Below are 24,071 nucleotides of genomic sequence, written 5' to 3' on the forward strand. Positions count from 1 at the left end.
TTTATAAGATAATCGTACCGTATAGGCATCAAATCTTACAAATTTTATAACTCTCCAGTTGCCTCGAAAAACTCTGCTACCAGGTGCCCTTGTAAGTTTTTCTCTTTCAAATAAAGGATCTTAAAAAATATCTTTGAAAAAAAATCCCCAAAAACTCAGTTATATTCAAGCTTACACAACCTTAGGGAGCATCAACAGAACTGTAGATTTAGAATAATACTCAAAGCAAATGCTTATTCGAAAGGCCAACAAACCTAAAAAGCATCCCAGACATCCACAAAAAAAAAAGAGGCGTGTCAGAAGCAGATCATCAGTCCTCGCCCACCTGTCTGTTAGGGTTCAGGTGAAGACGTCATTGGATAGCCAGCTGGCTGAACTGCCACCATCACCACTCAAGCGCTTCCCTGCAGTCTTGTACGGCTGCCATAGGCAAACATGACTTAACAGCAGGGAGCTAGCCTCAGCAGTTTCCCCTCAGCATCAAAGCGTCAGTCATACGCTGGGTCTGATTCAACAAGGTGAGCACCTAGAGAGCAGAGAGACACCAATAGCTCAGCATTACGTGTCAAGGGAAAAAAATGTAGGTGTAGGGTGGTAACAACACGATTCTAATTTCTAAATAAAATTGAGAACTCAAAGTCTTTAAATGTGTTCCAACTAAAAAATATTTTGTTGGTGGGCTGGGAGTGGTGTCAAAAACACGAATAGTCCCTCTCATTTCAGCTTTGTTACAGATCTTAGAACTGGTCGTGTGGATGGCGTGCCATGCATGCTTCGGATGTGTTTCTGGGCCATCAAACCTGATTAAAGAAGCAGGTGAGAATGAAAGAAACAAAACTATAAAATAATGTAATGAAAAAGACAGTAAAACTCACATTGGATATAGGCAAAAATAGAATAGATTAAAAAAAACAAAGGAAAACAAACAAACAAATAAACTAAGAAATCCAAAATTCTAAGTTTTTGCTCTCGCAGCATAGTTGCAGCTCATCCATTTATTTGAATAATATGTGTTGGAACAGGAAAACATTAAAACATGCAGAGAAATGTGAAATCTGCCTGTTAAGCTAATATAAGCTTTTCACCATCTTCTTATAGGCCAATTAAGATTTTTTTCATATTCATGTGAGCATAATTGCTAGCCTGGGCGAAAGCCGACTGTTGACTCTGTCAAACAGTCTGGGAAAACCCAAGAGGAATCCGTTTCCATGGAGGGCGGGACCTTACCCAGCAACTTAAATTCATTGGAGTAACGGAGTTCCCTTAACCAATCATAATGTTTAGAAAGGACGTAGGTTAGCTCGCGAATCACGCTTCCCACATCCGCTTTCATTATACCGGTACCATTTGATAATATTTGATCAAACTTTTCCCACAGCCAGTTGGAAGGAGAGCTACGACATCCTTGCCACTAACAATATTGAAGAGGCATTCCTCTTGCTCTCGTTTTAATTGTGTAATGCTCTCCAGAGTTGAGACAACTTCATGGATAGCTTCTAGCGTTCTTCCGTCGCCATGTTTATTTCCGCTGTGGTTGAACTACAATTATATGGACTGCAATGGTCTCCGCGCGTGAGTTCTGCGTCACCACTCGCAACTGTTTGCTGATTGGCAAAACACTGAGCGAACCGAGGTAGGGGGATTTGGCCAGACTATGTGCGGAGCCAAAATCTTTGGGCGGAAGTACGTAGGATGGCGTCGCCAGGCAACATAATTGCAGGCAGCAAAACCAAATAAGTGAGCTGCAAAATGCCTCAATACTCTTTTTACTTGCACATTTTAAAACCTTTAAAAGCTGTTTCCCTACGACTGGACAGTTAGAGACGGAGACTACAGGTAAGTAATGCTGTAGTATTGTATGTAGGCAGAACCCAACATGGGCGCGCTACTAAACAAACAAGACATTTCATAGTCTGTAAAACTCCTTCAACTTGTGTAAAACCATTTAAAAGCAAATCACTTTTTTTTTCTTAGAATATATTTCTCTACCGCAAACACTCTGGAGCAAATCGAAGATTTGGATTTCTTAAGGGAGTACATTGACAAGTGTTTTGAGCGGAGCGTCAGGGGGAAATCCAATACAGCCACTCCAGCAACATCCAAAGCTTCCTCCTCGAAAAGATGCCGCAACAAGGAATCACCTGGAGCGATTTCTCCTTCGGGGAACCACCCAGCTGATATTCTCTTGTCAGTTGACAACCGGTTATCCAGCTTTGATGCCCATTTGTCCCTCCTGGAGCTCTTTCATAAAGAAATTCAGGCTCTGTGGGAGTCCCTGGAGTGCAGGCGCTGGCTGCGGAGAACGACACCCTCAAGGAGTCAGAGAAATCCCTCACCGTAATGACTCGAGGAAAACAAAAAGACATCAGGGAAACGGTCATGGACCTACAGGCTCGAAGCATGAGGGACAACTTTGTTTTCCCAGAGCAGGCTGAAGAAGATCCGGAAGCTACCCTTAAAAACTTTATTAAAATGCACCTCAAACTTCCAGAAGACACCGTTAAAAACATTTAGTTTTAGAGAGTTCACCACCTGGGAGAAAAGAGACACATTGGCTGTGAAATGTCCTCGCTACTAAATACTCCACAGTCAACTGTCAGTTGTATTATAACAAAGTGGAAGCGATTGGGAACCACAGCAACTCAGCCACGAAGTGGTAGGCCACGTAAAATGACAGAGAGGGGTCAGAGGATGCTGAGGCGCAGGTTGCGCAGAGGTCGCCAACTTTCTGCAAGTAGTAGTCAAGCACTACAGACCTCCAAACTTCCTGTGGCCTTCAGATTAGCTCAAAAACAGTGTGTAAAGAGCTTCATGAAATGGGTTTCCATTGCCGAGCAGCTGCATCTAAGACATACATCACCAAGTGCAATGCACAGCGTCGGATGCAGTGTTGTAAAGCATGCTGCCACTGGACTCTAGAGCAGTGGAGACGCGTTCTCTGGAGTAACGAATCATGCTTCTCCATCTGGCAATCTGCTGGACGAGTCTGGGTTTGCCGGTTGCCAGGGGAACGGTACTTGTCTGACTGCATTGTGCCAAGTGTAAAGTTTGGTGGAGGGGGGATTATGGTGTGGGGTTGTTTTTCAGGAGCTGGGCTTGGCCCCTTAGTTCCAGTGAAAGGAACTCTGAAGGCTTCAGCATACCAAGAGATTTTGGACAATTTCATGCTCCCAACTCTGTGGAAACAGTTTGGGGAGGGCCCTTTCCTGTTCCAACATGACTGCGCACCAGTGCACAAAGCAAAGGTCCATAAAGACATGGATGAGCGAGTTTGGTGTGGAAGAACTTGACTGGCCTGCACAGAGTCCCGACCTTAACCCGATAGAACACCTTTGGGATGAATTAGAGCGGAGACTGCGAGCCAGGCCTTCTCGCCCAACATCATTGTCTGACCTCAGAATTGCACTTCAGAAAGAAGGGTCAAAATTTCCCATAAACATAAACGTTGAAGAAAGGTTGCCCAGAAGAGTTAAAGCTGTTATAGCTGCAAAGGGTGGGCCGACATCATATCAAACCCTATGGTTCGGCTTTGCTGATGCCTGCGCCTCCGAGTGCAACAAAAAAGGAAAGAAAGCCGTTTGACCAAGCTCCATAGAAGCAAGAGGATCTGCTACTAAACTGCAGCAATAGTGAAAAAAATTGCATAATTATCTTACATATTATGGAAGAAATAACAGCATATCCTTCATAAAAGAACGTTAACAAAAAATTGAGACTTTGCAATATATATATCTTATCTCTAACCTGTTATAAGAAGCTGTCCATAGAAGCTGCATTATAACACCTTTGTTGGCTTCTCAGAGCATACATTCGACCAAGTCATCAGTCCAAAGAGGGATACGTGATTATTTAGTGTCCATAGACCTTTTCTAAGCTCACACTGCCAGGACCAGTGCCCTCTCTTTAACACTTCAATGAATGTTTTGTAAATTCAATTTTGAAATGTCAAGTATTAATTTGCCCTGGTCATCTTCTCAAATTCTAGACACTATGAGTGAAAGCTTTCATTAAAAACAGCCCTTGAATAATTCAGACAAGCAGCATTCAGAGGAAGGAACTCAATTTAATCTGCTGCTCTGAAACTGACCGCAGACAGCAGAGCTTCCTCAGGGACAGAACACTGAAATATCTATTAACTGAACCTTCAGCACGGTGATTCAAAATAGATGTAAGAAGACATCAAGGAGGCAACAGTACATGAACACCATTTTCAGGTTAAAAAAAAAACAAAAAACAAACATCAAAAGCACAGGTGTCGAAAGAAAAGTTAAGCATTTTGTACCATTAAGGCTCTTTAAAGTGAAGCAGTTTCCATGCAACCCATGTAACAGAGTAAAACATTTCCAAAGACGTGAATCCTAACCTGAGCAAATCCGGGGTGTATTCCTACAGTGGCATCCAGCTGTTGCTTGGTGAGACCGCATTTCATCGCTGTCACAAAACCTTGAAGCACATCTCCAGCATTAGGTCCGCTGATGTGGAGACCAACCACACGCTCCTATTGAAACACAGCAGTGTTGAGTTTTCAGGGTTTTACATGCCTCGTCTCAAGCTTATAATGTGAATATGAGTAATCAGGGTGATCTAGTCCCCAGGAAGTACTGCCCCTTTTCCACCGAACATTTTTGTACCTGTACAGCTCTACACGGTACGACTCTACCCTGATTGGGAGCTTTTCCATTGTGGGTTGAAGGTGGGACCCGTTACAATTTTTAGCCCCGGCTAGTACCTGCTTCAGAGGTGGGTCTAGTCGGTACTAGTCGGTGCTAAAACGTCACGTGATCAGTGCTGTCCACTGATTGGTCAGGTGAAATTACGTCATTCACACAACGAAGCTCGGGGAGCTTTAACCCTCTGGGGTCTAAGGCCTTTTCAGAGACTTTGAGGCAGTTGTCACCACCTTGACAATTTCAAGTATTTCAACTAACTGTAAACATCTATGCAAAAGTGACACATATGGTTGTATTCTGAAAAGCCTAACAAAAAACAATATGAGAGTGAAGTGAATGTAATACAAACAAGTTTTATTTAAATTGAGGGTAAACACAACTGTACAAAAAAACAAGTTTTAGAGGTCTTCAAACAGTGCAAGAAAACACACTATAAATATATCTAGCCAAGACTTTTGAAGGTTGAACCTTGTAAACAAAAGTGTTGGCTGCATAAAAGTAAAAAGTGCAGTCAGAAATGTTTTGTTGTTTTCACACAAACTGTAAAAAAGTTTTTGTAACTCCAGTCAGTGTCTCTGAGCGTTGAATACTAATTAGATGGGTGTGTAACACCCCTGATTCCCCCTACCCCCCTGTCACTCTCCATGTGATAATTGTCTGTCACTGGCAGGACATTGCTGCCTTCCCCCACATGCTGGCTGAATGGGGCGTGTTCTCACCTGTGAAGTACAGAAAATCCAAAGATTTCTGTTCACTCTCTTTAAAAAGGGCCAGCTATATAATTTATTTTAAAATATATATATTTGAAAATTAGAAATTTCAAGGTTTTTAATGGTGTCACTTATATGTTTGAATGACAAAAACTCACAGAGTTACAGATGTGTTTTTGGAGAAGTGTCAAAAATGCCCACCGGTGGGCATTAGACCCCAGAGTGTTAAATAATCACCCGCCATGTATGAAAACACACCTGCGAGAGCAACAGAGTAAACAGAACTACGAATATGGAAGACCAGAGAAGGAAAGCCAACCCATGGATGATGGCTAGCCATGGTTATCACCGTAATTCTCAGCAGTGCCGAGACAAACTGAAGAAGCTGTAGAGTGATTACCGGCAGGTAAAGGACCACAACAGCCGGAGTGGGTCAAACAGAAAATCATGGAAGTGGTTCGACCAAATGGACGGCATTTACGGTCACCGCCCGGCGAACCGAGAGAGTGGCGTGGATACGGTGACGTCTTTGTTGGAGGCGATGGAAAATGGTAAGTGTTGTTCTTATCCCCTTGATGCAACGCTTATATCTTAACAAATGCATGTTTTATATCGTAACAAATACATGTTCAGTCTTTAACTTGTGTAAAAAGTTACACAGGTGTCTCATGTAAGTTGTTCTGAGTGAGCTAGCAAACAACGCTGTTTTGGAAGGCTAGCACAGTGTCTCACCTATGCGGTTACGTGTATGCGTTTCGTATGTTCACACTTTTTATTTTTTTTCCCTCAAGACTCGGTTTGTGCAACCGATGAGTGTTCGGTTGCTGAGGTCAGCGAAGATCCTCCAACCCCGCAGGCTTCAGAACCGACACTGGCATCGCAATCTGCAGCTGAGGCAACAGCTGCTATCTGCATTTCACCGGCACCAACACTGGCGTCGACGCCTGTATCTGAGACAACTCCTGCTGTTTACTTTTGTACTGTCTTTTTTAATAAAGAGCTTGGTTTAACTAAACAATATGAACTGTCAACTGCATTACACATTACACTCCATCGTTGTGTTTACTTTTGACTAACCGCGGCGTGACACTTTGTAGTCACCTGAAACCGACGTCACGTTAGTGGTGACCGGGCTGACTCCGCCCACTTCCAGGTCACGGTTTGGGTGGAAGAGGTCGTGGTACTGGTGCCATGTCGTGTGGTGTAGTGTCGGGCTATATCGAACCGAGTAGAGTAGGGCTAGCTTGGCGGTGGAAAAGGGGCATTAGTTAGAAATAGAAATCCCACATCTGAACAGATACTTGAGTCTCATCAAGGACGTATCACAGTCATTCCTTGCCATCTGAACTGGGTTCCCTAATACATCAGTTGAAACTAGGCTTGTCTCATTCATGATACAAGCATGTTTTTAAGGCTGCAGGAGTGTCGTATGTATAGTGAGGTCTTAATCGACTTCCAGTAAGTGCTATGACTCACTGTGAGTCCTAGACATCATCTCAGTCATATCTAATGAGTTGTTAAGCCTGAAACCTTGAGACAAATCAATTATATGAAGAGTCTTGGTCCCTCAATGCATGAAGTCACAGTCACCACCACTGTGTCCCAGTAACTCACTTCACAAGCCCTTACTGCTTGGACATTTGACATAAACATTCTTCAATGTATAGACCCAAGTCACCATAGTTGAGGCCGATTCACAGTTCATCAGGGCATCAGTGACTGCATTATGACAAAAAGGAGGCCTAGTTACTCTGTAAGATTTCAAGTTAGAAATGCACCTGCACCTGCACCGACAAGGCAGCACAGGTGCTCATCCTGGCTCTTGTCATCTACCGCCTGGACTACTGCAACTCGCTCCTTGCTGGCGCCCCGGCTTCTGCCATCATACCTCTGGAGCTTGTTCAGAAAGCTGTTGCTCGTCTGGTGTTCAACCTCCCCAGATTTTAAGACTCTGGTGCTAGCCTACAGGGCAGTGGAAGGAACAGCTCCTTCATACCTCCAGGCTATGGTCGAGCCCTACACCCCCGCCCGACCACTTTGCTCTGCGGCCTTCAGGCGGCCGGCTGCCCCGTCACTCAGCGGTCCCTATGATCGACACGGTCATGGCTTTTCTCTGTTCTGGCACCCCGATGGTGGGACGATCTCCCGACTGATGTCAGGACAGCTGAGTCGCTGCCCATCTTTCACCGCAGGCTGAAAACCCATCTCTTCAGGAAACACTACCCAGATCCGCCCTCTTTGGACATCACCCGTTTCGTCCCAGCTTCTTACGCACTTATTTGTTTCCTAAATTGTCTTTATTTTCTAAATTGTCTTCCCATTTGTCTAGGTACCTAACTTACCGCACTTACTCAAGCACTAGTTATGCTCTTAGCTGTTTGGTTTTGGAAGGAAATGCACTTATGATTTCTTGTGACCTGAAGTTCTTTTGCCTACCGATGTGGAACACACTTATTGTAAGTCGCTTTGGATAAAAGCGTCTCCAAAATGACCGTAATAATAAAAAATTGCGCCTGATTCAAGACCTACATCCTCAGTCTCATCCAGTCGGTCACTCTGACCAGACTCTTCTCTGTCAGTGTAAGTCAGTACAAATTCACGTCATCTCCGCAGTCATCTCTAGTAGATTGTAAAGTGGAAAGTTCTCTGTCAAGTCTTGTGAATAACCATTTTGAATGTAAAAAGGCAGTTTAGTTTTAATGGTGGCTATAGTGCATTTCAAATTGTAAATGACGACAAAGTGGAATTAAAAAACAGTATAATTTCTAATGAGCGTGGGAAAGTAGAGAACATAATACTAACAGTTATCACCGGTTTGACAGAAGGACATTCCAAAATGCAGTAATGCAAAGTCAAATGGGGATAGAGCTATGAATACAACAAAAGTGTGGGTGGCGTAATGAGGTGCAGGCCAATACAGAACTCATGGTACTGTGAGTAAGCCCAAAGAAAAAGAAAGCTCTTGTTTTACAGCTAAGGTATTGTATATCACACTTCTGAATGTGGACGAGTCCTTAGATAGTTTGGGCATGCAATTATATGTTATTTGATTATGTAGTAATATCTTATCATTCTGTATGCTATTCTCAGGAGTGGTATATTATTGTAAACGTATGACAAAAAGTGATGTCCCAACATACCAGACATGCAGGCTTTCTGGTCACTTTTTGAAAGAAAAAAAGAAATTCAGTTTCTGTTTTCCTCGTAACTCCGGCTTTGTCTCCACCAGTTCCTTAGAAAGATGTCTGCCTCTTTATCTGCTATTATTATTAACAAGTTAGTTGCTGACCATGTTACAGGGTTGGAAGTGTGCAGTGAGTTTTGAGTCTTTCTCTCTAATCTGCTGTATCTGATAAAAAAAAAAGATGACTAGAGGAAGGGACCTCTTGCACAAAACCAAACCAATCAGTAAAAATATGCTTAAAAGCTTAGCATAAAGTGTACTGAAGAACTAGTGATAACTGTCTGTTGGTTTGCCACTATGAACAACCCCATCACATAACCATTTAGTCCTTAAAAAAGAATACATACATGATCAGGGACGTGACAGATTACTTTAACATAGCAAGAGTTTTTATTCCTGGAAGGGAGAGTCCACTCTATTGGCCAGTAGTAGCTGTGATACACCTGCAAAGAAGGCACACATTTCAATATTTAATCATTTTGAAAAATTGGGGAGCCCTGTTTGCTTGACTGTTTGGGTGCTTTTGTTTACCTCAACGCTATTCTCTCCAAAGGTTCGATTAGCTTTCTCCTCAGACAGACCACAGGCTGCATACTCCACTGGGGTGAGCACAACAGTAGGTACGTTGGTGTAATCACACTGCAAGTGAAAAACCACATAAACTCAAAAACATCTAATTTGTCATCCATTTCTCTGACTTCACTGCAAGACCCACAAGACCGATCAATCGTGTACAAATTATACATAAAAAGTAGGGCTGGGCAACGATTAAAATTTTTAATCTAAATAATCGCAATTTCCCTAATTACTCATGATTAATCGCATTTGTATGCAAAATCCAAAAATGAATTCAAAAGTAGTGTATAGCTTTTAGCATTTAGTTTTATTTTAAATGTACTGCCATATGAATGAAAGTGCCATAACATTTGTTGTGTAAACACACTTTTAACATCAGCATTTTTATGTAGTTTTTATGTAGAAGCCTCGCTCCACTGTCTGTTTCCTTGAATGACTTGCTGCTATCAGTTGTGTGTTTTGCCTTTAAGTGATATTTTAGACTGGAACTACTACGGTGAGAAGACAATTCAACTTGGCAGTGTTTACAGATGACTTTGGTTCTGTCGACTCCGCCGTCTGGAAGAACTTTAAAATGAAAATGGCCGAGTAAAAGTTCCGTACCCTTCTCCACGTTTGGTGGATCCGCCGATTACTTTCTTTTCCGGTTCCGCAGCAGACAGCAACAGACTTTTACGAAATAAAAGCCTGTGAGCAACAGACTTTTACAATAATAAAAAAATAATAAAACAGGGGTGGTCCGTGGCATAGTGGGTTGAGCAGGCGCTCCATGTACAAGAGGCTATAGTCCTCTCTGCAGCTGGCCCCGGTTTGAGTCCCGTATCGAATGGCCCTGTGCTGCGTGTTGTTCCCTCTCTCTGCCCCCTGCTTCCTGTCTCTCTGAACTTTCCTATCCATTAAAGGCACAAAAGCCCCCCCAAAAAAAAATTTATTTAATTTTTTTTAAATAATTAAAAAAAATATAACAACCTGCGTTAATGCGTGATAAAATATTTATCGCGTTAAATAATTAGCGATTTAACGCGATAATAACAAGTTAACGCGCCCACCCCTAATAAAATGGTACAAACTCTATATAAACTATGTACCAAAATGCTGTCTTCACCGTAGAGTCTTCGGGCCAGCAGCTTTCCAGCATGAACTGACAGACCTGTGGTGGAGAGCCGTCCATGCTGCACTGATCCAATGGCATAAATATAATCCACACTGGTCTGATCCCTTTCATTCACCAGGATTCTACCAGTGCTTTGCACACATGAAAACACACACAAGTTAAACAAAAACTGGTTCACAAACTGGAACCAAAATACATGTAGAGAGATTAAACATACTCTTGGTTGCACTGGACCCCCACACAGTCCAGGCCAATGTCACTGGTGCATGGCTTCCTCCCAACAGCGAGCAGCACCTGCACACAATGGCCACATAAATGTAAATGCAAGGCTTCTGCTGTGATCCCAAGGAAAAAGTTGGAGGAAAAAAAAAAGAGAAGATGACATACCGTATCAAAGTATTCCTGCTTTGTTTCACCATCCTTGTAGATTATAGTCACTTGAAGTTTCCCTTTAGAAACCTGCTGCGGTGTTGTCACAGAATCACCTTGTCAAAAATAACAAACATTTGATGTAATATTCAGTTTAAATGGTGACAAAAATCTGAATTTATCTTGAAATATAGGGAGTTGTAATAATTCAGTAGTAAGAGTTGTGCTCGCAGTCTATTAATTCCAACTTTGTAATGAAATCTTTAGAAACAAACTGCATTTTTATCTTTAAAAAGACTCAACCATTTTCTTGAACTATTAGACACATTGCTTTAAACAGTTGAGTTGAGACTGAGTTGAAATTGGAGTACAGTTGGAGTGTCATTAAGCGATGCTCTGAACCACAAATTAAGATGCAGTAGGCTTTGATAAAGTTAAGGTCATCATTTCTATTTCTCTAAATACAGTAGTTAAGTGAGTGGATGGTAAATTACTCTCCAAAAGGTAGAAAGAAACATTTTAATCAAGATCAGTGTATTATTTCTGTTTTATTCCATATCAGAAAGGGAATGGAAGCTATCATTTAAGCACCTGCCCAACCCCTTAAAATAAATGATATCCAAAAAGGGAAGTGTTATATGAAAACAGCCAACAGTTTTCAGGTAGTCATGTGAAAAAGAAAGCACACTTTTTTATACCAATAGTGAAATAATAATAAAAAAAAGAGTCACCTGGTCCATACCAAATGTTAAAATTAGGTCAATAAAACCTAGAACCTCAAATAAACAGCAACACATGACATATAGAACAATGGGCCTCATTCACCAACAGTTCTTGAGAACAAATTTGTTCTACTTAGCCCTACTTACGCACTTTTTAAGGAGATCGTGGCATTCACCAAAGTTTTCTCATCCTACAAACACTCAGGAGTACTCCTACACACATTTAAGCGCAGACATGTTTTAATAAAATAAGCGTTTGTGTTGTCATCTGTTGGGCATAAAATGACTGTAATATTTGTCCGATTTTTTTAAAATAACTTTTGGTAAACAAAACCTTTTGTTATTTCAACTGTTGCTGCAAGATATTGCAGATCTTACTTAAAGAGGTAACACATTATTCATGACCATGTAGATCTATTTGCAGAGTGATGAGTGCCTATTTGGAAGCGTTAGGCTACCAAGAGTTGTTCTTATCAGCTGGCTTCTCCTATGACTCATGGATGCAATAAATCAACTGGCCACACAATTCCTAAAGTTTCCATTTACAGCTGAAGAACAAGTCGCAGTCAAGCGGGGATTTAATTCTGTTGCTGGCCTTCCCGAACACCATTGATGCAATAGACTTGCGCATTAAAGCACCCTCACAAGATCCATGTCCATACTTCAACCACGATCAATATCACTCCATATATGCCCAATTCATTTGCAACTCCCACAGCCACCTAATGAATGTGGTCTCCCACTCCCCAGGAGGAGCACATGACTCGCTCATCTTACATAAGAGCACCGTGGCCATGTGCCTCAAACAAGTAGCAGCTGAATATGCATGGCTCGTTGGTACATATGCCCTAATAAGTTCAAGGTTAGACTATTGCAATGCACTCTATATCGGCGTCTCCCAGTCTTCTCTCAGTCGCCTTCAACTTGTGCAAAACGCTGCTGCCCGTCTTTTAACCAACACTAACAGACGTGTGCACATCACTCCTGTTCTTAACTCCCTCCATTGGCTTCCTGTCCTTTATAGAATTGATTTTAAACTTTTGTTTGTTTTTAAAGCTCTTAACGGCCTCGCCCCATCATATTTATCTGAGCTTTTAACAGTCTGCAATCCTGGTAGAGCTCTGGGCCTCTTCAAATCTAGGCTAAAAACCTACTTATTTAGGATTGCGTTTAATACCCAGTAGTATGATGACACTTTTATTTTATTTTATCTTATTCGATTTTGTTGTATTCTATTGCTTTCACTGTTCTTTTATTGTTTTTATTTGTTTTTACTTATTCTTCTCTTTATTTAATACCTGCTGTAAAGCACTTTGGTACATCGTAACGATTGCCTGTAAAGGGCTGTATAAATAAACTACATTTACATTTACATTTACTTAAGTTTACTGCAGAAAACCTGTTACTAAAGATGCATATTCAAACATGAGATTATAGGTTCCCTTTCACTATTCTGCAAACCACAGATATGGTAAATGGACTCCACTTATAATGTGTGGAAGAAATGTGTGGTTTTAAACATGTAGTCCAGAGAATCCGGGAATTAAACAACAACCTTCCATTTGGCAGAAGACCGCTCTCGCCCTGAGCGACAGTGAAATTAACTATGCAGCATAAGACATGCAGCAGCCACAGAAAAATAATTTGCCTCTGTGACAAGCTTGGGTGTCCACAACAGTTAACAGTCTTACAGCAGCTGGGAAGGGCTGTGGTGGAAGTCATCCTGGAGACCTCCAGTATGAGGTCAATGTTAACTAAAACCAAGTGATTTAATTATAGGTTTAGGCACTACTCTTTTAGAGTCAGAAAGACAGCTTCACAACCCCACACATCCCTTGGAAATCGTTGCTATGGAGACTTGTCTTATGCATGGTAACTCAAATGGACTCCACTTGCTTTCTTGGTCTTACCAATGTAAGTCGAGGTTCAACTCAAATTGAGTTATTTATTTATGTGTTACATAGATTACTGTGATAAAATTAGATTGAGTTGCTATACCTGACAGGACATCCTCAATCTGCTCCACCTAATACAGACACAAAGAGACATTCCGAAATGATTTGTTCTGTGTTTTTAAAGAAACATTAGTCCGTTGCTATCCTTGTGTATCACTGTACCTTACTGAGTAAACAGTGATGAAGGATATCGACTCCACCAACAATCATGTGGTTCTCTATTTTCTCTGCCATTTTCCTATCGAACCCCGGGAGGAGGTCAGGTTGCAGCATCACAGTGACTGACATTCCAAGACCAAACAGAAAGCCAGCCCATTCGGACCCCTCAGCAGACCCGCCTACCACCAGGGTTCGACCTGGTGGGTTACGCTGGGAGAGAAGATCCTCACTGGAAGTAGGAGAGAAGGAAGAGACTTTAGATGTGTGTTTACCATGTTGGGAAAAAAAGCAGCTCTCTAAATTGAGGTGCATGGAGACTAATATTATGTGACCTGGTTATGCAATACTCCTTGTCCCCAGGTATGCCCAAATACTGAGGTTTGTCTCCTGTAGAAATGACCAAGGTCTCTGCAGTGATATAGCTCTTCCTCTCATTCATATCTGTAACCTGAATCAACATAAATGAGCATAAACAGCATACCTTACAGTGAATTATTTGCACAGATGTACAATTTTACTGTTAAGTATGGAAGCCCAGAGTGGACGTGGTACGTATAAACTTTTTTCTGATGGTTTTCTCGAGATAACGAGTTAATTTACCGATGGTTTTCTAGGCCACTTTTTCTCCCCAGTCCGCCCCTGTTTATATGTATTTCTGGCAAAGGTGTACCCATTTTTACCCCCCTTTCATTGAATAAATTAGCCAGAGATGGCTGGCTTGACTGCAGCTCATTAGGCGTTTACACCTAATGGCGCTTTTCCACTAGCTCTACACGGCTCGGTTTGGTTGTGTTTCCATTACAAACGAGTACACTTTGTGCCTCCTCGACGTGGGCGGGGTCGTCGTAACATGGCTGCGCGTGTTGCTGCTCACCCTGTGGCTTTTTGTCGCACAGAAGGCAAGAGAAGAGAGCCAGAGAAGACTTCTGGCAGCCAGACAAAACAGTATTGAAAAGTACCGGAGAGTTTTGTTACGAGCTTCAAAAAGATGACGTTTGGAGGTAAGCTAGTGGCCGAGCCGAAGCGAGCTAGTGGAAAAGCGCCATAAGTGAACCTGCTGATATAGTCAACTTCATCAGTGACCAGCTGAGGGGACCAGGCCGTCTCCATGGTTACCGAATGATGCACGAGAGGTGCCGTTATCGTTTTCTCGAGATAACGATAACGGCACGATTGGTGTGTGTTAAACCTGATTCCATTCTTCAAATGCCTGTCACACCAGCAGGGTTTGCTTTGTGCATTTTCACAGCAGAATTGTTACACAAATGCTCCACATTCCATGTTTGATTCATAGGCTACTTTATTCAGTTTTCAATGAAAGGAGGGGGTAAAAATGGGTACACCTTTGCCAGAAATAAATATAAACACATATAAACAGGGGCGGACTGGGGAGAAAAAGTGGCCTCGAAAACCATCGGTAAATTATCTCGAGAAAACGATCATTGTTTTCTCTCAAGAACCACGTCGGCTCTGGGCTTCTGTAATTAAGCTTATCTTGATGAATGTCTTTTAAACACAGAAAGATTTCCAGCTTCTCAGGAAAAAGAAATCACCACAGTGAATGCTAAAGACAGAGCAGTCATGTATTAAACTGCAGTTCCTCAAACAGCCACTAGATGTTGTGCAAAAATAAGAGTATAGACATAAATAGTGTATCTCCTCTAGAGCTGCACAGATCCAATGAAACGGAAGCCACATTTCATACTGATATCTTTTGAAGTTTTATTCTGTCTTTCTCATTTCTCTCCACCATGAAAACTACAAAAATAAAGGGCATTCAGGCTCAAAGTAATACATCTTTCCGTTCTCTTTATGCTTCAGCCCAGTGTTCTATACTGAAACTGTTCAAAACATGGTAGCATTACAGAGATAAAATCAATCAAGGAAATCACTAAATGAGTTGAAGTTGTCCAAGAAAGACATATCACTAACATTGAAACATAAAACAATCACGGACAATTACCCTGTGCACCATTTGGACCACATGCAGCACAACATTGCATGAGACGTGCATCCTTCCACTGCACCCATGTTAGATTTAACCCAATGCCAAAGGTCATGCTTTTTAACTCTGGTTATGTGACCCATTGCACGCAGCATAAAATGAGGTTGTACAGATGCATTTTTGACCAAAAATATTTTATCGTAGATTTTAGATGGTACTGTACATGGTTTTAGATCCATTTTTATCATTTTCCTCACCATCACTATCTGACCATGAACTCAAATACACAATCTCTGACAACTATATAAAAGAAAAACTCTATCAACCTGTTTCTTAGACAGGTATATTGTGTGTACAATGTGTTTCTCTTATTTTTTAGTTTTGAATTCTCAGTGTGTTTTTCACACACGTCTGATTTGTGACAGGAGGTCAGACACAAAATTTTTTGAATAAGTCTGGCTCCAAACCAGTTAAAACAGAGATTCATTGTTGCTAAAATACGAGGCTTCTTGGTGGTTTAGAGATCTAATGTGCTATCCACCTAAGCAATAAAGTTATCAAGTCAAGTCCATCTGTAGATCTTCACCGCATGCCGATGCAAAAATGCCAGAGAAACATTTTGAGACATTACATTACTTCATCACCATTTATTTTTTTTGTTGTTGTTGTTTTCTGCAGTGATTCTATCACAGAGAGTGGATTTGAAGTGTTTCACTCAATCAGCACTGCAAGAGTTTACCTGAACCGTATGAGACCCCACTATCTCACCCCGGGCGTGGAGGTAAAAGATTCCAGAACTATCCAGCTCCCTTTTCAACTCTAAACTGCTAGACTTGACCTGCTCCTGAATAGCCTGCACCAGTTCACTCCAGCCATGCGACACTGCAACAAAGCAACAAAAAAACAACCGTGCACCCTTCCTACATTAATTATGTAACTACTACGGCTGGGCAACGATTAAAATTTTTAATCTTATTAATCACATGATTTCCCTGATTAATCGCGATTAATCGCATTTGTACGCAAAATCCAAAATTGAATTCAAAAGTAGTGTATAGCTTTTAGCATTTAGTTTTATTTTAAATGTGCTGCCATATGAATGAAAGTGCCATAACATTTGTTGTGCAAACACACTTTTAACATCAGCATCTTTCTGTAGTTTTTATGTAGAAGCCTCGCTCCACTGTCTGTTTCCTTGAATGACTTGCTGCTATCAGTTGTGTGTTTTGCCTTTAAGTGATATTTTAGACTGGAACTACTACGGTGAGAAGACAATTCAACTTGGCAGTGTTTACAGATGACTTTGGTTCTGTCGACTCCGCCGTCTGGAAGAACTTTAAAATGAAAATGGCCGAGTAAAATTTCCGTACCCTTCTCCATGTTTGGTGGATCCGCCGATTACTTTCTTTTCCGGTTCTGCAGCAGACTTTTACTAAATAAAAGCCTGTGAGCGACAGATTTTTACAATGATAAAATGATTAATAAAACAGGGGTGGTCCGTGGCGTAGTGGGTTGAGCAGACGCCCCATGTACAAGAGGCTATAGTCCTCGCTGCAGCTGGCCCTGGTTCGAGTTCCGCATCGGACGGCCCTGCGCTGTGTGTCGTTCCCCCTCTCTCTGAACTTTCCTCTCCATTTAAGGCACAAAAGCCCCCCAACATTTTTTGGTTTTTTTTAATAAAAAAAAAAAAAAACCTGCGCGATCAAATATTTATTTTATTATTAATGCGTTAACGCGATAATAACGAGTTAACTTGCCCAGCCCTAGTAACTACCTGGTATTTGATTTTATTCCGTTTTGATTGGTTGTTCGCTTTCATTAAGCCAATTTTGTTTTGATTAAATGAAATTGATCAAATATATGTATTAGCTATAACTTATAAATTGCTTAAACCTGACTAAAATATCACAAACCAGCAACTTACCCTCCTCTTTAAACCTCCAGCCATACTTTTGAGAGTCTTGGATGGCTTTTCCCAGCACTGATGCCTGCTGCAAAAATTTCCTGACGCTGTCCATGTTGAATCTTGAACCTCCAAGTTCTGGATGAGAGGAGAGACAAGGAAATGAGAAGCAAAAATAATGAGTTTTAAAAAAGAGGAAGCAGATGATTCATAATCACATCACTCTTGTACACCGAGAGAATTGAAAACTTACCCCTGATGGTGCCTCTTGGAGAGGGGGCCATGAGGTCAAGAATAAGAACCTTTTTCCTCAACCCTGCAGCTTCCTAAGGCAACAGACGGCAACAGAAAGGTGAAGAATTAAATATTTAAAAGGGGTTAGGATTTCTCCTTCTCAACAACCCCAGCTCTCATCCTTTTGTCTAATTTTCACTTACCTCTAGAGATATTCACTGATCATCTCATTACCATAAAGCACATTAATATGATAATCACCTGGGCTGTGCTTTGGCAGAGAGCACACTCTTGACTAGATTAGCAGCAATTTGATGGTTTAATTAGTTAAGTGTCTTCTCGTCTCTGAGAGCAAAGTAGGAGTTATTGTTGACCGCATGCAGAAGGACTTGGGAATGCATGACAGGCTAAAATATGTAAATGAGAAGTTGTCTACGGAAGCCCAGAGCGGTCGTGGTACGTACAAACTTTTTTTGGATGGTTTTCTCGAGATAATGAGATAATTGTGTCGTTGTCTCGAGAAAACAATGATGGTTTTCTCGAGATAACGAGTTAATTTACCGATGGTTTTCGAGGCCACTTTTTCTCCCCAGTCCGTCCCTGTTTATATGTGTTTATATATATTTCTGGCAAAGGTGTACCCATTTTTACCCCCTCCTTCCATTGAAAACTGAATAAAGTAGCCTATGAATCAAACATGGAATGTGGAGCGTTTGTGTAACAATTCTGCTGTGAAAATGCACAAAGCAAATCCCGCTGATGTGACAGGCATTTCGTTTTCTCGAGATAACGAGTTATTTGTCTCGTTATCTCGAGAAAACGATAACGGCACCTTTCGTGCACCATTCGGTAACCATGGAGGCGGCCTGGTCTCTCAGCTGGTCACTGATGAAGTTGACTATATCAGCAGGATCACTTAGGTGTAAACGTCTATTGGGCTGCAGTTGAGCCAGCCGTCTCCGGCTACTTTATTCAGTTTTCAATGTAAGGAGGGGGTCAAAATGGGTACACCTTTGCCAGAAATGCATATAAACACATATAAACAGGGGCGGACTGGGGAGAAAAAGTGGCCTCGAAAACCATCGGTAAATTAACTCGTTATCTCGAGAAAACCATCCAAAAAAAGTTTATACGTACCACGTCCGCTCTGGGCTTCCGTAGTTGTCTTTGTTAGTCTGAGAATAATTTAAAACCACTGAAATATGTACAGTAAATATGTAAATCAGAACTAATGTCTATCCTTATTTCCAATGACAAATGTTGTCCTCCTTGACTTGGATGAAAACAGTTTATCTTAGATCTGTGGATTGCTACAGAGATTTTATTGCTCTGCCATCTACCCCAAAGGTCTCTTATGGGATTCAGGTAAGTTAAAATGCTTGGCCAGCTTATGGTTTCCTCATTTTTTCCTCCTTTAAAATCTCTAAAATGATTGCTGCAGTCTTTTTGAAATCACTGTCATGTAAGAAAGATCCTCCCCTGCGAAGCTTCTTGAAACTGGAAGCCAGCTTTTCTTTCAAGATTGGGTCCACAATCTTGCTTGCACAGTGCTATAGATAGTCTATAGATCTAATTTTCCCTGTACATCTTTTGCACTCAAGCAGCCACATATTATTAAACTCCGACCTCCATTTTTCATCATCAAATCAGTTTTGCACATTCCTTCTTTGACGCAGTCTGTAGAGTTGAACTATGTGCAATGCTCTTTACATTGTTGGTGCACTACAGAAGACCATATTAAACTATGTTTCAACTCAAGGCAAAAACAAGACAGCTGTGGCACTCAAAGAATTATTTTTGAGCATTTTTTTGTAGTGACAAGTTGTGTTTGGTCTCTCAGCTGGGTTAGGGAGGAGACCTGTTTATGATGTGCTTCAAATAAAATCTGTAGATCTTTTTCTTTTAGGTGAAGTTCCAAAAGTAAGTTTTGGTAACCTTCCCAGAATCATCATAATGTCACCTACAGTGAAACTTATTTGAGGCTTGGTCTACTTCTGTTGTTCCTATAAAATTGGCAAGTACTCCGTAGACCATCTTTTCCAAAAAAAGATCAGCTAGATTCCGAACTTGTCTGCAGTGTCTCCTGATGTAAAGATAGTGTTCATTAAAAAGTCCAGGTGCCAGAACTGGTTTTCTTTGAGCAACAGGAAATGCTTTAGAGAGAGAGTTTGCAAGCCATGCCTCCATCTTAGCACCCCTGGTAGGAAACACTCCACATCGTATTCTGAACTCCTCAGACTATTAAGAAGATCCAACATCTGAAACTGTCCCCAAGTGAAACCGTTGTGTCCTTTGATGCGACCTCATTTTTGTCTCTCCACCACCTATTTCGAATATAATGACTGTTTCTACAGACAGAAGCCCAGCTGTGCCATGGGATCTCCGGTGTCCCCCATTGTGGCTGACCTTTATATGGAGGAAGTGCAAAGCAAAGCACTGAGCTCATACAAAGGAACAGCACCAAGCCACTGGTTCAAATATGTGGATGACACATGGGCCAAGATAAAAACTCACACAAAGAGCACATCAACTGAGTGGATAGCAACATCAAGTTCACAAGGGAAGATGCACGAGACCACAAACTCCCATTTCTGGACTGTGCCGTGCTCGCTGAAGAGGACGGAAGTATTAACACTGATGTTTACAGGAAACCCACACGTACAGACCGGTGTGCGGACCACCATATAGGAGAGACCAAACAACAGCTCCACAAGCGCATGGCACAAGATTAAGATCCGATTTATTGGTTAGCTCGATTCTTTCATTGGAAGCTCAAGAACAAGCCGGAGGAATCTCAAGTTAAATAAAGTGTTTATTGGTAGTCACACGTGAAGCATATCAGCGCTGGGCTCAGAGGAACAGAGCTCCCGCAGGAAATCCGTCAGACCGAGCCTCGATTTCCGGGTATCTTTTGTATTTATGTGACACATAGGTTGGACTCACACTCGACCGAGGATGATTGGACATGAGTAGGTTCAACATGCTTCGTCATATTCTCTGGATCAGCCAAACAATGCGTGTGTGTGAATCTTGCACCTGCTTTCCCAGGCTAATTGTTTTGTCTCACAACCCTCTCTGCTTAGAAGCTGATACTTCCCACCGCCTAGTTCAGACTCTGCAGTGGTCACAGAGTTGCACTTAAAGGTTGTTCTTAAAGGCATGCAATGTGGTGCGGTGAACTGTTTTTTAAAATAATATCTAAATAGATGTGAAAGCTAATGCCCCACATTTCAACCATTGCAATTTGAATCCTTTTCAATCTTTTAACATTTTTGCGATGCTGCATGCTACACACAATATTGATATCGACTGGTACTGTGAATTATATTTAATATATGCAATGAATTAAAACAGCTCGATTTATTTGGCCCATTCTTTCTTTTATCTTCCTCTATGCGAAAGCTTTGTGGAAAAAAATAAAAATAAAATGCAGAGAAGAAAAGATTTTTGAGAAATTGAAAGCAAACCCCTGTGCTAAATGTACTTAGGAATTACTGGCAAATTACTTGCAAAGCAGAATCATAAGAAAGCTCACCTTTGCTGCTGCCAGACCTCCTGAACCCCCTCCGATAACCAGAAGATCATAGTCATAGAGCCCCAACGGCAGCCCTGTTGGTGGGTCCATGTTTCACTGCCACAATCCTGGTAACTGCAAAAGGTTGGACCAAGAAAATCAAATCAACAAACATGCTCAACAAGCGGGGGGACTTTGACCTCTACGCTCACTCTCACAGTGAATGACATTAGCAGACAAAAGCACTCAAAAGACCTTAGACTCTTCATTTCTATGCTGAAATTCAACGTGTACTTTCTTCCACTCACATTTAGTAGCTCCTAAGTGAAAGCCACCAGTCAAGACCATGGATCAGAATAGTATCATATTGATGTCACTAAAAGCTGCATTACATTTATCATTCTAGAAGAATGACAATCAATTGTTGAATTTGAAATGCATATTATTGTTCAAAGTTTAGATACCCTCAGGGAGCGATTTAAATTCACAATGAGAAGCAGGGCCCGTGGAAGCAGCTGCTTTTCATGGATAATACTGAAAGCTTTTAAAATAGCACAGCGCCATCCTGTGAGATAACCTTTGAGAATTATTAACAATGACGTGTCAACTTTACGAGTAACCTTAAAGCGGCAGTCTGCAAGATTTGTTGTTGTCATACGTAAAGTCCTACTTTTTGGCATTTTAAGAGTTTACATGATCTATCAGAACGCTTGAAGTTGAAAACGGTGACCTCCGTAGTCGCAAAATGCAAGAAATGCTTAATTTTTAACTGAAAAATAAAAAGTTATTCAACTTCCTGTCCCGCCCCTTCAAAACACATGAGAACTCGTGCACGTAGACGTGCACGCCAGATGCGCCTACACGACTCCTCATTCATCAACTCACCTGTCATTTGCGATCATGGAAGACACAGTAAGTAGACTAGCCCGTAATGAAGTTCAATAGTCCAGATAAATAAGCGTGGGGACGAGCCTACCTTGTATCGCGCGTGCACAATCGGTGATTGACAGGCAACAGAGCCCAGCTCGTAAACCTGATTGGTTACCTTTTACCGGTCCGGTCTGCAATTTTGTAAACAAACCTGCTGGCTTTGGAGGGACCTAGCGGGACATATAGGGGACCTAGAGAACTCTTTTTTTTTTTTGTATTGGGGTATTTAATGTACTACTTTCAGAATCCCCGGACAGTTCCAGGCATTATGCTTGAAAAAGAGTTGCAGACTGCAGCTTTAAACTTCGGAACACCGCCGTACAACATCTATGTACAACACGGACCAGTGGCAGTCCGACACTGATTTACGCCCCCCCCCCCCCTCGTTTTTTTAATTTTTTTTTTCTGACAGGTGTTTTTGTTTCTCTTTTTTTTGTTTTTTTTTTCACCCCCCGCGATGCCAGCCCAGGCGCCTGCACCTCTGTGGCCGAAATGTAACCACGAATACTCCCCCCCCCCCCCCCCCCCCCTCCGCGATGCCGCACCAGGCGCCCGCCTCTAGGACCGCCCCTGACACGGACCGAATATTAACACTTCAAGAGGCTCCTGTAATTTAATTTAATTTAATTAATTTAAATTTAAACAGAACAAAAACTGTGGAAAACTGTAAAAACAACTGGTCTAATTTCGAAAAAAGATCAAACAGTCGAGGGTTTTTTTTTTTTTTTCTGGACAACACAACGAGCTTTAAAAGAGGTGTTCCATTGCTAAAGGAAATGTAGGACTAAATTAAACTACCACTGACCGAAACATGGACGGAACTAAAACGAACAACTGTAATATAAAATCATTCCAGTTGTGTTGATATAGTGCTACACTGTGCTTGGGGAGAATAATATCATAAATCTGTTTGTTTTTCCACTCTTGCGTCTTCCTAAAACAGTCGTTTGTCTATTTTGAATTGCCTGATGTGGGAGTTTCTAAGGAGTCCTGCAAGGCAGCACGGTCCTCTGCTGGTCGGAAGCGGTACTGCAGCCTCGGCTGCGAGCTGGGACTGGTTCTTTCGCAGCCATTTTCTGTCCAACCAAACAGCCGTCTCAGGAAGGTAACCAACCAGGGCTTCATTGCAGGTTTGTGCCGGGCTCCGGCCAATGATTGCTAACCGATTTCTCGTTAGCTCGAATGGAAATGTCCGTCTCCGTCTGATTTTTATTTGTTGTCTGAGTGAATGAGCGCTGCTCGTCAGGAAGTATCTATTGAGCGAAAATTTAAAAATAACTGTTAAACATTTACGGCCCCGGCTACCTCTTTGCTCTGCCGTTACACGACAAAGAACAGGCCAACGCGGACGCGAGTTGCAATGGATTTACAATGAAAATGTATGCAAGGGACACTATGTACTTGAATAGGTTCACTACAAAAGGTAATGTCCCACTGGACAACCTGTTTCATATATGCTGAAATGCTCAAATCGACTAAACTAGCTCATATTCGTGGATTAACATTGGCTAACGTTAGCTAAATAACTCGCATACCCGCGGTTTACATCTGCCAGTTAGCATACGGTAGCTAAAGGTATCGGTGTTTTTTAACGTGTGACTACAGTACACAGACAACAATCCATCACGGCTTCCCACTTATAATACTTTGCTTACCATAAAACCAATATTTTTAAATCCATGCCGTATGGAAGAGGGGTTTACATTTGGCAGTCTTTGATATGCAACCCCTGGAAAAGCCCCCTTCCTCTAAAAGAAAGCACACAGCGCAGCTAGTTAGTATCTTCACAGTTGATAGCCAGAATAGTAACTTAAATACAACTGCTTCAAAGTAAGACATCTAATGAACAGGCAAGTCTGCTGCAATAGCCAGTTATTTAACCTACCGAGGGGAGACGAAGCTGAGCACACATGTGGTTCAGTTTTAACGGATAGGACGCATTCCAAACCAGTCTTTGTGCAGACTTAACTCATAACATTTACGTGTACGAACACATTTAAACTGGTATCAGGCTTTAATAACTTAAATAATACACACTGCACGATATGATTGAACAACCATGCCCAAAAATTGTAAAATGGGTGAA

At 41.6% G+C, this 24,071-nt stretch overlaps 2 protein-coding genes across 4 annotated transcripts in view; one reads left to right on the forward strand and one right to left on the reverse strand.

Moving 5' to 3' along the window:
- Nucleotides 1–23,918, reverse strand: LOC142385423 (thioredoxin reductase 1, cytoplasmic-like). The gene is made up of 16 exons (XM_075471963.1): nucleotides 23,871–23,918; nucleotides 23,641–23,733; nucleotides 21,077–21,190; nucleotides 17,561–17,633; nucleotides 17,329–17,445; nucleotides 16,144–16,286; nucleotides 13,792–13,907; nucleotides 13,463–13,688; nucleotides 13,344–13,371; nucleotides 10,642–10,739; nucleotides 10,472–10,548; nucleotides 10,229–10,385; nucleotides 9,096–9,203; nucleotides 8,912–9,007; nucleotides 4,364–4,498; nucleotides 1–526 (listed from the first exon to the last, which is right to left on the reverse strand). The coding sequence occupies exons 3-16, from the start codon at nucleotides 21,164–21,166 to the stop codon at nucleotides 461–463; spliced, it is 1,530 nt and encodes a 509-aa protein (XP_075328078.1). The 5' UTR covers nucleotides 21,167–21,190; nucleotides 23,641–23,733; nucleotides 23,871–23,918; the 3' UTR covers nucleotides 1–460.
- nfyba (nuclear transcription factor Y, beta a) overlaps nucleotides 23,029–24,071 on the forward strand; it is a 7,388-nt gene continuing 6,345 nt past the window's right edge. Inside the window, exon 1 of one of the 3 annotated variants that reach the window (XM_075471964.1) lies at nucleotides 23,029–23,115. The gene's annotated coding sequence lies outside the window, so the exon portion shown is untranslated. The other 2 variants (XM_075471965.1, XM_075471966.1) reach the window with 2 other exon arrangements.

The sequence above is a fragment of the Odontesthes bonariensis genome, chromosome 8, assembly GCF_027942865.1.
Source record: "Odontesthes bonariensis isolate fOdoBon6 chromosome 8, fOdoBon6.hap1, whole genome shotgun sequence".
In the NCBI taxonomy this organism is placed as follows: Eukaryota; Metazoa; Chordata; class Actinopteri; order Atheriniformes; family Atherinopsidae; genus Odontesthes; species Odontesthes bonariensis.